At 43.1% G+C, this 12,356-nt stretch overlaps 1 protein-coding gene across 3 annotated transcripts in view; it reads right to left on the bottom strand.

Annotated features, from left to right (window-relative positions):
• Positions 1 to 7,930: 7,930 nt before the first annotated feature.
• The window catches only part of Il33 (interleukin 33), a 38,480-nt gene continuing 34,054 nt past the window's right edge, over positions 7,931 to 12,356 (bottom strand). For 2 of the 3 annotated variants that reach the window (XM_032891792.1, XM_032891791.1), the window contains 3 exons: positions 11,928 to 11,975; positions 10,420 to 10,517; positions 8,237 to 8,460 (listed from right to left, as the gene is read on the bottom strand). In XM_032891792.1, coding sequence (XP_032747683.1) covers positions 8,269 to 8,460; positions 10,420 to 10,517; positions 11,928 to 11,975 — 338 coding nt within the window. In that variant the 3' untranslated portion in view covers positions 8,237 to 8,268. Of the gene's footprint in view, positions 8,461 to 10,419; positions 10,518 to 11,927; positions 11,976 to 12,356 lie in introns of all 3 variants that reach the window. The other variant, XM_032891793.1, reaches the window with a different exon arrangement.

The following is a 12,356-nucleotide window of genomic DNA, read 5'->3' as shown; positions in this document are numbered from 1 at the left end:
TGGGCAAACACATGAAAATCAATACTCCCAGAGAGCAGGTCTCAGCACCAATGTTGTGTTTTATAAAAAAGAAAGAAAGAACCAGTTGTATTTTATAAAAAAAAAAAGAAAGAACTGGAATATGTCTCATAGAGCCGTGGTATGGTGAGATGGAAGGGGGTGTCACTGTGGGCCCCTACTAAGGCACCCCTTCCCCTGAGGTACAAGGCATAAGACAGGTGTAGTGTAGAATAGAGTTTGTTTAGGGCATGGGAAGGTGGGAAGGGGAGTTGAAAATGGAGTAGAGACAGAGAGACGGAGAGAGACAGAGACAGAGAGAAGAGAAGAGGGAGAGAGTAGAGGCCAGCTAGGAACACATGAAGAGAGAGAGGTCATGGAGGGAGAAGGGACAGAGAGGACAAGAGAGTAAGAAAGCGAGGAGGGGGCAAGCAACCCCTTTTGTAGTGAGTCAGGCATACCTGGCTGTTGCCAGGTAACTGTGGGGGCAGAGCCGAGAAGGAATGTTACACCCATAGCCCTGTTCATACCTTGCCCTCATTCTCTCTTCCTTCTTCCTGCTTCTGGGTAGTGTCCTTTGTAATAAAATGACAATAGCAGGCAGAAGGGTTTTCTTGAGTTCTGTAGATCACTATAGCAAATTATCTCAGGGTGTTTCAGGAACTCCTGAAGTTAGTCAGAAGGGCTGAGGATGGGGCTTAAGAGAGCACAGCTGTTGGTGGACCACTTCCCTGGTGTATACAAGACCCTGGGTTCCATCTTCAGTACTCGAGGTGGAGAGAGTTGAGGCAGAGTAGCAGTGCCAACTCAGGGTGGTATCTAGAATCTGAGGTAGGGTAGTTCTGTACCACTGAGCTTTGTGGCAGAATTGAATTGCAGAATGCACACTTGGTATCTGGAGAATTAAGGAAGGGGTGGTGAGAGAAGACGATATTAGCAGCCACAATAAAAGTGTCGTGGGTAGAAACAGTTTGAGATGCTGTTTGTGCTCGTGGGTCAGAGGGAAATCCTGTGGTTTACACAGAACCTGGACCTAGAACCCTGGTCTCATTTAGACCTCCTTTCTGCAGCTGGCAGACAGTCTTCCTATAAGGTTAAAAACTCTCAATACTGATGGGAAACCATAAGGAAAAGAAGCTTGAATGTTAAAATGTCAGACGTTGAAAACTGGGAGCTACTCGAATTCGTTATGGAACATTCTCTTTCCTCTATGGAAAACACGAACAAATATTTATATTCAAGTCCTATATTTATAGCCTATGGGGCCTTGATATCACAATCCTGAAAGATAAGGACAGTGGTTAAGAAACACCCAGGAGGGCTGGAGCAATGGCCCAACCACCAAGAGCACTCGCTGCTCTTGCAGAGGCCCTGGATTTGTTTCTGTCACCCACACAGTGGCTCACAACCATCTGTAACTCCGATTTCAGGAAATCCAGCCCAGTTTTCTGGCCTTCACAGGCACCAGGTGTGAACACGGTATTGATACACATACTGGCAGAACACCTATCTATATAAAAAAAATTAAATCCGAAAAAAGAATATGAAAACACTCAGATTCTCTTCCAGAGGGAAGATGGACTGGAGGTCAGAGATGGAGTGAGCAAGGGGCCATGTGTGTCACCCCTTGCCTGACATGTGTAGATGTTTCTGTTGTCCGCCTGAGTAGGGGGTGTCTTAAAAGTTACCTCAAGTGGATTCTTCTTCAAGGAGAAGCTCGCTGAAAGACTCAAAGGAATCTTCCAGGTCTAATTGCAGGGCAGTGGGTCTTAGTCAGATTGTGTGAGCTTAGAGGCTCCTTAAAGATAAAGAGAGAAAACCGGAGGTGGGGCAGGGGGTTACCTGTCATTAAATCACCTGTCAGTCATGCTGTCACAAGCATGAGGACCTGGGTTTGGATCCTCAATGGCTACATAAAAAGCCAACCTGATAGTCTAACTGTTACCTTGAGGTTCAGGGTAGAGAGACAAGTGAACCATGGAGTTCATTGGCCAGTCAACCTACCCAACCAATGAGTCCCAGGCTCAGTAAGCGACCCGACATCTCACAGTGACCTCTGACCTCCACGTGCAATAGTGACCCAAATGTCAACCAGGGCTCTGAGACACTTTATTCCAGAGCTGGACCATTTTCACCTCAGAACATAACCAAGCTGTTAATGCTGTCCTTGTGTTCTTGGAAAAGATAATTAATAATAGAAGTGATGATGGTAATGACGGTCGTGATAACAATAGTAAGGGCACAGTTTAATACCTCAGGGAATTAGAAATTTGGTTGTGTACCCTCAGATCAGGATGACCTTCAGGAAAGCATTCTAAACTGGAACTGGGCTATGGTTTTGCAATAGACACTTAAACTAGATTCTTATGTACAGAAAATATTGTTTCCAAGAATTGCTGCTAAGTACACTGAGGCTAGACTTACTTTGTTTATCTATTACTATTACTTAAGCAGGTGAGTGTGGACTGTCTGCTGAAGTCTTCCCTTCTGCTGAGTACTCAAGAGAAAATGGCAAATGTGGTTGCCTCAGTGCCACAGAGAAAAGCCATGTGGTGTAAAAGAGGGTGCTGGTGCCACGGAGACAGATAAGAGAAGTACACAGTCAAGGTTAGAAAGGAGAGAGGCGGCAAGGTGACCAGGGTTCATGGCTTTTCTGGTAATTCTTAAAGACATGATACATTTTTTGATTTACTATTTTTAAAGGATCAGTGGCAAATAAGATCTTTAAAGTTGACCTCCACTAGTTGTGGTTTGGCAAGAATTTCTTGCCTAATTTCTCCAGAAGTCAAGGCACTGACTTGGGTGGCAAGGTAGCAGTTCTGCAGAGTCACAGGCAAGCTAAGTTTTTAGCTTTGTGTTAAGGGTTGGGCCCAGTGTATCTTGACAAATATTTAAAGCTTGCCAAGTTAGTTTCCTCCAAGTACCACATAGAGGAAAAGGGAGTGCCTGCTAGATAGTTTTATGAATGGCAGAAATAAAGTAAATACTAGCCTTGGTTTATTATCTTCACATTTACATGGTAAACAGTTGAAAAAAAAACACCGTAGTTTAGCAACAACAATCTAAGATTAAGGCTAAATGTCTTAGAAGGTTTTAAAAATAACAGCATATTTTTATTTTAACACAGATTTTTTTATTCATTAATTTTTAGTAAGCATAAAAAATAATGAGATTTGCTTTTTTTTTTTCTCCTCTCAACATAGGGTTTCTCTGTGTAGCCCTGTCTTGGAACTCAGCCTGTAGATCAGGCTGGCTTGAATTGGGAGATCTGCTTGCCTTTGCCTCACGAGTGCTAGGATCAAAGGGTGTGCGTCACCACCGCTGGCAACAGTGAGCCTTTTATGAGTTTTTCTTCTGTGTAGGTGTGTGCACATATTTGTGCATGTGGTGTACATGGGTGTGCATTGCTCAAGGAGGTCAGAGGTTAACCTCAGCCATTGCACTTTAAGAGTCACCCAACCTAGTTTTGGAGATAAAGTCTTTTATACGTACGTTTCAAGATAAATAACAGCAGAAGTTAGGTAGCGTGTAAGGGACCAGTGGGGAGGGGAGGACCTTGGGGGGGGGATAGAGTGTCATGTTATAAAGAGATAACAGGGGAAGAGCACATGGAAAAGGGGATGAGAGGGCAGAGAAAGGAGAGACAATGGAGACAGACAACTCACATTAACGAACTTTTAAAAATCCAGATACACACCTAATACCACAGAAGCTTTCTAAAATATATGTGCATATGAAAGGAACTTAAATGGAGTCACCATAGAATGTAGGGGACAACAAGACATCTTCTGCCACCTCATAAAACCTCCTGTGCCTAGAATGGCTTGGGTTAAATCTTGGTGAGCTGTTGGTCAAAGGGGTCCCATATGCTGTCCCCCTCCCCACAACATCACAAACTGTTGCTTAAGGCAGTTGGTTACTCTCCACAACCTGATGGTAAAGGCCCGACCACTGAAGACACAGCTTCTCTATGTCACTGAACATAAGACATTGAGCTGGTGCCCAACTGAAAGTTTCGCCCCTACTGACAAGTGCTGATAGCTCTGAAAGGGACTTTGCAGTCTACTGGAGGAGAAAAGTAATTGTCAAGTTTCGCCCAGCGATCTCCCTGCCTGCGTGACACACCTGTGCAAAAGTGGCAGAGACGTTACCGGAATAACCAACCATTTCTACAAAAATGGATTCAGGAGATGGAGCCCGTACCTGACACTGCTGAAGTGGCCAAGAACCTTGGACTAGAGAGGTCATGGGCCTAGGGGAAAACCATTTTTCTGTTACAGGAACAGACCAAGAAAATGATTATTCGGGACATATGGCTGTCCGCATAGAGCGGAGTGTCGCTTAACCCTCATTAGAGAAGGCTCTTCTTTTTTTTTTTTTTTTTTTTTTTTTCCTTTTTGGAGCTGGGGACCCGAACCCAGGGCCTTGCGCCCTAGGCAAGCACTCTACCACTGAGCTAAATCCCCAACCCCAGAGAAGGCTCTTCTTATAGTAGATGGGAATTAACAGAGATCCACAACAGGACAAGGTGTGTGGGGGGCAGGGGGAGAGTTTGGAGCATTCGGCCCTAAATGGGATGTCTTCATAAATCCTCTTCCATCGAGACTCAGAGATCCATTCAGAAGAGGAAGCAGATTGTAAAAGCCAGAGGCAGTGGGTTCTGGATTGATGTCTGTATGCAGGTGAGGGCAGGCACAAGATAAGGCAAGGCCTGTGATTGGACAGTGAAAAAGAAAGACGGGGACAGAGTTTTTGAGAGGCGAGAGAGAGAGAGAGAGAGAGAGAGAGAGAGAGAGAGAGAGAGAGAGGAGAGGGGGGAGGGAGAGGGGAGAGGGGAGAAGAGAGGGAGAGAGAGAGACCAAGATGGAGGCAAAGGACAACCCAGATCTGTGTGACCTTAAAGGGCCACTGGTAGCCATGAATATCTTATAAGGGATGGATTATTACTGGACAATTTGTCTTCTCTAGGCGGGCAGTATTTATCAATGCTAATTGGCTCTGAGTTTATTGTGTGGACATTTTGTAGAGTGAGAATTTACTGATATAAATCTGATCGATAAATTATGAGCTTATTGAGTTTTGATTTTAACGGGGTACTGAGAGTTGTGACTATAACCACAGGGGGCAGATGCTTGGGACTGTGAACAGAGTTCGCATCAGAGAGCCTCGAGGTAGACAGCGGCTGCTGGTGCTAGCAATGGAGGTGGAGAGGGCAGCGGCTGCCAGGGCCAGAAAGTAGCCAGCAACAGCATGGGATGAAAATTGGAAACAAAGCGGGTCAAGTCGGGTTGAGACGTTTTTTGCTGATTGAGATGAAAATACCCCGCAGATGCCATATGGCCCTGCAGTGCCGGTAATAGCATGAGTTGGTGTCTCATTATTAAATTTTATTATTTACTGCAACAGTGGACGACTCCAAGGAAACTGACTTCCAGACACAACAGTACTGATAAACAAATGAGCCCACAGAGACTGTGCCAGCACCAAGGAGACCTGCACAGCTTCAACCCAGGAGTAGTTGAGCAACACAAGACAGACACCATGGTTTTGTGTGGGTTTTTTTGTTTTGTTTTGTTTTGATGATTTTTGTCTTATCTATCTTCTCTTTTTTAGTTTGTCTGTTTTGATTTTCATGGTTTTTTTTTTTTTTTAGAGAGAGGGGAAAAAAAAGACTAGAAAGTACATGTAGGGAGCTGGGGAAAATCTGAAAGGAATTGGGAGAGGGAAAAGAATACTATCAAATACATTGTATAACATTTTTAAATAAGAATTTTTAAAAATCCCCCCAATACACCAAGACCTAATAAACAAAATTACATGACTAAAATTTTTAGATATTATATAAAATTATCATTTCTGATATAATTGAATGATCAGATTATTTCCAGTCACATTTATTGGGAGCCATCAAAGCTCATAATACACGTGTAAGACCAAATGCCAGAATATTTAAATAAAATAATACTCATCTTATTAATGTGGGAAATATATGTGTCTGTGAGGTGGGCATATGAGCACGTGTGTGGAGATCAGAGAGCAGCATCAGGACTCTTCCTCTGTGAGACAGAGTCTTAGAACCCAGAGATCACCAGCTTTGCTAGGCTGGTAAGCCTTCTGCATCCCAGAATCGGCCTCCCTAGCACTGGGGTTTACAGCCATTCTTGGCTTCTGTATGGGAGCTGGGGATCTGAACTCTGGTCCTCATCTTGCTCACAAGTTTTCTCAGCTCTGCAACTATGTTTTAAAAGAGAACAAAGGAGAAAAGAAATAAGGAATTGGGAATTTCAGGTTAACTTTTGATGCAGGAACATGGGGGTGTATGTTTGGTTTGGTGCGAGAGTCTTCCATTTGAGAGAGAAGAGGAGAAGCTGGGAGGGTTAAGGCACAACAGACACAATCCCTTCTAAGTTCCCGAAAGTCTAGTTTAACACCCTACGTTGTGAGTCAGCCGCTCGCCTCACTTGTCAACAGTGATGGACTGGCATACACTCATTTTCTTTTAGGAACTCAGAACACTGGAGCCTTTTGTGGTCACACATGGCTTTGAAACTTAGTTTATTCAAAGTTATGAACAACGTCAAGAACACATTTGGCTACTTAATTACTATTTTAAGGATGCGTACAGATTCATAGAGTCAGCATTGTGGTTTTCGGGGGGGGGAGTGTAAAGATTCTGCCTCTACTTTCCTTTACAGTGAAACTGTGACAAATTAATGAAACAATTATACCCGCTCTAATCGTATACGGCGGTTCCTGGCCTCTTTTGTCTACATCCCACCGGCTATTGTATACATAGTGGGTTTTAAGCCTATAAAAAATGTAGTAGAAATTGCTGTTGTCTAAATAGGTAAAACTATTCCTTTAGTAGCTTGAAATATTACTACGTGGTTGAATACAAACCTTACTTTAGTACTACTTTAGTAACACTTAAACATACACAAAGTTTAAGGAACAAGCTTGTAACCAGTAAGTCTATGTAAAATTCTGCATTTCAGACTAAATACAGCGGATGGCGTATAGACATCAGAGAAAACAGAAACAATGCTTAGTGAGAAGGAGACCTGTTACGGATATGTTGGTCAAAAGAACCAAAAAAAGGGGCAGAAGTTAAGCTAACCTATTCCACCGTGAGCAGACAGAACTTGCGCGGAAGGAAAGCAAGCAGACAGGCAGCAGAGACATTTCATCCAAGTAGATGCGTGCATCGAAAGCCACAGCTCTTCAGAAGTCAGCGAGAAGGACACAGCGTGCCACAAACATAGGCGATAACCAGCTATTGAAAAGTTGAGGTCAATTTAGTGTCTTTCTAGTAAGAGGACTTCTGACTGCACCATGAGATCCCATGCTATTGAGATACCCTAGTGTACGTCCCTGGTTAGTTCTTACAGAAGACTTGAAGTTTGTTAAATATCATCAAAGATGGGGTTGGGGATTTAGCTCAGTGGTAGAGCACTTGCCTAGCAAGTGCAAGGCCCTGGGTTCGGTCCCCAGCTCCAAAAAAAAAAAAAAAAAAAAAAATCGTCAATGATTTCAGTCACAGGTGCGAACTAAAATGTGTTTCGTTTCCTAATGTAAGCTGGCTTGCTTAAAGTTAAGTTGCTGTGTTGAAAAAAAAAATGGAATTTTAAGAAGGAAACAAATGCAGGTAATATCACTCCACTTCACAAACACAGACTTGTCTGTCTAGACATGTAGGCATCTGGAGTGCTAGGGTTCTTGACAGAAAGGGCTGATCTGAGGGGTGCCTGGGGCATATAGCGATGCATTTGGCATTTTATTCTGAGAAACAGTCTCTGCGGCAGTTGGTCCTCCCCTTAGCTGGTCCTCCCCCAGCTGGTCCTCCCTCTAGCTGGTCCTCCCCCCGTAACTGCTCTAGTATTACAATCTTTGGTTTAGAACCAGGGAAAATTGTGTAGGGTTTTTATTTTTTTGGTTTTGTTTTGTTGTTTTGTTTTGATGAAGATTTTTGAAAGCAAAACGTGAGCTGTGGTGCGTGCTCTTCTGAAGAGGTCTGTGAGTGCGATTTCATGCAGGACTCAAAGCAGAGAAAAGGAAAGGGCAGGGCTGAATCTGTTTCTTTACCAATTGCCCTAAGTCATAGGATCACGTCTTTGTTGAACATGCAGCTCTACAAAAGGAAATAAGAGAAAATCTTCTATATAACATTTCACATCATCTTAAACCAAGAACGGCTTTCTTTCTCTCTGTTGGCCTTTCTTCAGTCGGAAGCATTAAACCATTTAACCCAGAAGGCACAGACCTTTTATTACGTTACATCTTAGAGAGCTTAAACATGATATTGTTACAGCTCTCATCATTCTCTTCTACCAGAGCCAGTTGGTTGTCTTTTACTCCTATGTAAGTGCCAGGAAGATTCTTGCATTCGAATGAAACGAAGTCAGAGGACTTTTTGTGAAGAACAAAGAAGGCCTGATCTGGCGGAGAGACATCACCCTTTTGGAGCTGAGGAGAGAAGAGAAGAAGCCAAGGTGTGAGGAGGGAGTACAGAGCTAACGTCGCCTTCCTGGGTCAGGACCCGTGGGGGACTGATCATTTATAGATTGATCTTTCTGGCAAGTTTGTGTTGAGTTGAGGAGGGAGAAATGAGCAGTGGAGGGAACACAGAGGCTGTGTGGCAGATTCGGAGAAGCTTGGCATAGACTGACCAGGTCTGCTTGCTTAATACCTCACAAGCTCTGGCTCTTTAATCCTCACAGCAAGCTTATCTGGAATAATTGCCTTGGTTAGCTATTGTGCAACAAACGATCACAAATGTTTCCCCTCATTGGCCATGTACTGCCTTTAAGATAGAGAACACGTCTAGCAATGCATCTAGTAAGCCTTGACTTTTCACTCTCTGGGGATTGGTTCGGCATTCCCTATAGATTGGTTCATTTCCAATTTAAACATGGACAAATTTTAATTAAGTTAATTGTTGAATTAAGTTGTTCAATTAAGTTAAGTTAATTTAAATACAGACAGGGGCCGGAGAGATGGCTCAGCGGTTAAGAGCACTGACTGCTCTTCCAGAGGTCCTGAGCACAGAAACCACATGGTGGCTCACAACCATCTGTAATGAGATCTGATGCCCTCTTCTGGTGTGTCTGAAGACAGCGACAGTGTACTTACATACATGAAATAAAATAAATAACTCTTATAAATAAATAAACAAATAAAGGCAGGTCATTTTTATTTATGTTATTTTTAAGAATTTATTTTAAATTATATGTATGTGTAAATTATATGTATATTTATTTTAAATTATATGTATGTATATTATGTGCACATAAGTGCACATAAGTGTAGATGCCTGTAGAAGCCAAAGGCCTCTGACTGTCTTGGAGCAGGAGTCATAGGTGGTTGTGAGTCACCTGACAATGGATACTGGGGAGCCAACTCAGGTTGCCTCAATTGCTGAGGACTGATATGTGATTATTATTTTAATCCAATGAGTTCTGAGATAGTCTGTTGCACAATAGCTGACCTAGGCAATTATTCAATATAAACTTGCCGTGAGGACTAAAGAAACAGAGTTTGTGAAATACTAAACAAGAGCGTGATATGCCGTGGCAACCCACTTTAAAGCCTCATATATACTTAGAGTATTCTCCTGAGAAGAATGCTGGCCACTGTCCTCTGTTCATGTTGATGCCTCACATGACTGGATCACTTCAAACTTTTGTGTATTTATAAAAATCGTCTTCTTTACTATGTCCTCCCATGTCCTTCCTTCTTGCTCTGGCCTGTTTGTTCTTTACATGATCTGAATTTCCTGCCATGGCTGATGTGCTGTTTGCTGAGTAAGAATGGGTCGGGTATAGAAAGTAATGCTGCCCCAGTCTGCTGATGTATGGGCACATTCGCTGCCCTCCCCTTGACAGACTTGGAGCCAGGAATTATTTTATATACAAAAACATTCTGGGGCTGGAGAGATGGCTCAGCGTTTAAGAGCACTGACTGCTCTTCCAGAGGTCCTGAGTTCAAGTCCCAGCAATCACATGGTGGCTCACAACCATCTGTAATGGGATCTGATGCCCTCTTCTGGTGTGTCTGAGGACAGCGGCAGTGTATTCATATACATTAAATAAATAATTCTAAAGAACATTCTGGAAGAGCACAGCCGAGTGGAAAGGCTATGCGGTCACTCTGGGCCTCACAGACTGAAGGGATCGAGCTCCCCTGTTCAGACGTTAGGTCTGATTTGACTGTAGGGGAACCTGACACGTTCCCCAGTGATTCTGTGTGGCCGTGCACACACCTCACGCGTCTCGCCCTTCCCTACTCCCAAGCAAGTCGTTAGAAGTGACTGACTGTATTTTATTTACACGGTATGTACTTCTGCCTTCAAAACCGCCCTCGCCTCTAAGTGCGCATAGACAGGTAGAATCAAATGTGGCTGTCACGTAGCCATATTTAGGTTACCTCCACAGAGTAGTCCTTGTCATTGGCATTCAGCCAGATGTCTGTGTCTTTGATAGGACTCATGTTCACCATCAGCTTCTTCCCATCCACACCGTCTCCTTAAAATGAAAATTGTAAGGTGAGGTGTTACAGCTTCCACTGGGCCGCATTTGACCTCTCTATTAGACAGAGACAATAGCTCCGCCAAAACTCCTGTTGTGGGATAAGAGAGATGCTTCCTCCTGTACGAGCAGTTGATGCCTTTGCAAGGGGACCTGCATTCAGTTCCCAGAGCCCATCGAGTGGCTCACAGCTACCTGTGACTTCAGTTACAGGACATTCAGTGCTGCCTGCTAGCTTTCCCCAGCACTGTATGCGTCTCAAGCACTTACATATATGCAAGAAAAACATTTATACCCATAAAAAAATAAAATCTTTTTAAAAAATCTGTTGCTCCAAAAAAAAAAATTCTGTGGTACATGATTAATAAAATTTGCCTATCGATTATAAGTAAAAAAAAAAAAAAAAAAGAAATTATAAATCAAAAAAACCTAAGCCTTGTAACTCATCTTAATTTAACTTAACCCAAAGAATCCAATTTGCAAACAAAAATAGTTCATTTATCCGTTTAAAAGTATTTGCACCCAAATATCAAGTAGATAGTCCTTCCGTCCTTTCTTTTTCTTTCTTGCTTTTATTTCTGTCTCCCCTCAAGATAGGATTTCTCTGTGTAATCCTATCTGTCCTGAAACTCACTCTGTAGATAAGGCTTTGAACTCAGAGATCTGCTTGCCTCTACCTCCTGAATGCTGGGATTAAAGGTGTGCACCACCAAGCCCAGCCCAAGAGTCTTTCTAAATCTTTCTGAGGAGAGGTGTAAGTTTTTTACTGCCTGTTGTTGTTGTTCTGACCTTTCGTAATTGAACTGATGCCAATGGATACTGCTTTGTGGTCAGCTTCCCTTTGTTCATGAGAAGCCACTAAGAGCTGTCCGCTAATAGCCGACAGTAGAGCATTTCCCCTCCTGCCTTCTCACGGCTCAGCGTTGCTTTCAGACCAAGTTCTGACCAACTGAAGATAAGCAGACATGTGATACACAACTTCTAGTTGTGCCCTGAAGGGGGGAAAAATATGCATTCGCCCTCCTTCCTCTCGCTTGCTGATTGTGCACAATGGTGAGCCATTCCACATGAACAGAATGATGGTGTAGAAGGAACTCCTACTGGACAACCTTTGAGCGGAATCGTTCAAGCCATGGCTGAGACGGGCTATACCATTATAAGTGCAGCTAAGCCTTTATCCTACTAATCCAGGAGCAGATGAGGTGGAATAATTCTCTAAGAAGCTAAGATTTTACAAGGAGTGTGGGGTTAAAGATAACCTTTTGAACCTCTTTTTCGTGATAATCATGGACTTCCTCAGATTTATCTTTGTTCTGCATGAGAATCCAAACACCACCACCACCCTCTATCCCCACCCCTCACCCCCAACCCCTCCCCCATCCCCCCCACCCCCGGCCTCCACATTACCTGATTGTGCAGGAAAGGAAGACTCGTAGTAACGGAGTAGCACCTTATCTGAAAGGCAACATTGGGTAACACTTGGTGAAGGATAAATGTATCAAAAGGTTTCAGTTCCACCCCGGTCCCCTGGGCAAGGAAAACAAACATCCTCTTTTTTGTCATCTGCCAAAAAAGCAGAACTTTGGTGGTTCTTAGACAGATCTCTGAATATATTGTGCTCCGATGAATTCTCCAATATACAGGTGATATTGTTTATGACAGAGGGATATTCTTTCACAAAAGACTATGCTTTGGCGACACTGAAAAGGTGGCCAAGATCTTATTGCTCAGCATTAATAAATACATGTGGTTCCTCTTTCTGTATGTCTCAACAGGTATTTCTCAATGTATTATTCCCTGAAGAATGTGACTAGAGTCCTTCATGACATATGAAGG

The sequence above is a fragment of the Rattus rattus genome, chromosome 2, assembly GCF_011064425.1.
Source record: "Rattus rattus isolate New Zealand chromosome 2, Rrattus_CSIRO_v1, whole genome shotgun sequence".
In the NCBI taxonomy this organism is placed as follows: domain Eukaryota; kingdom Metazoa; phylum Chordata; class Mammalia; order Rodentia; family Muridae; genus Rattus; species Rattus rattus.
Note: the sequence above shows the minus strand (reverse complement) of the source record. Positions and strands in the feature narration are given on the sequence as shown.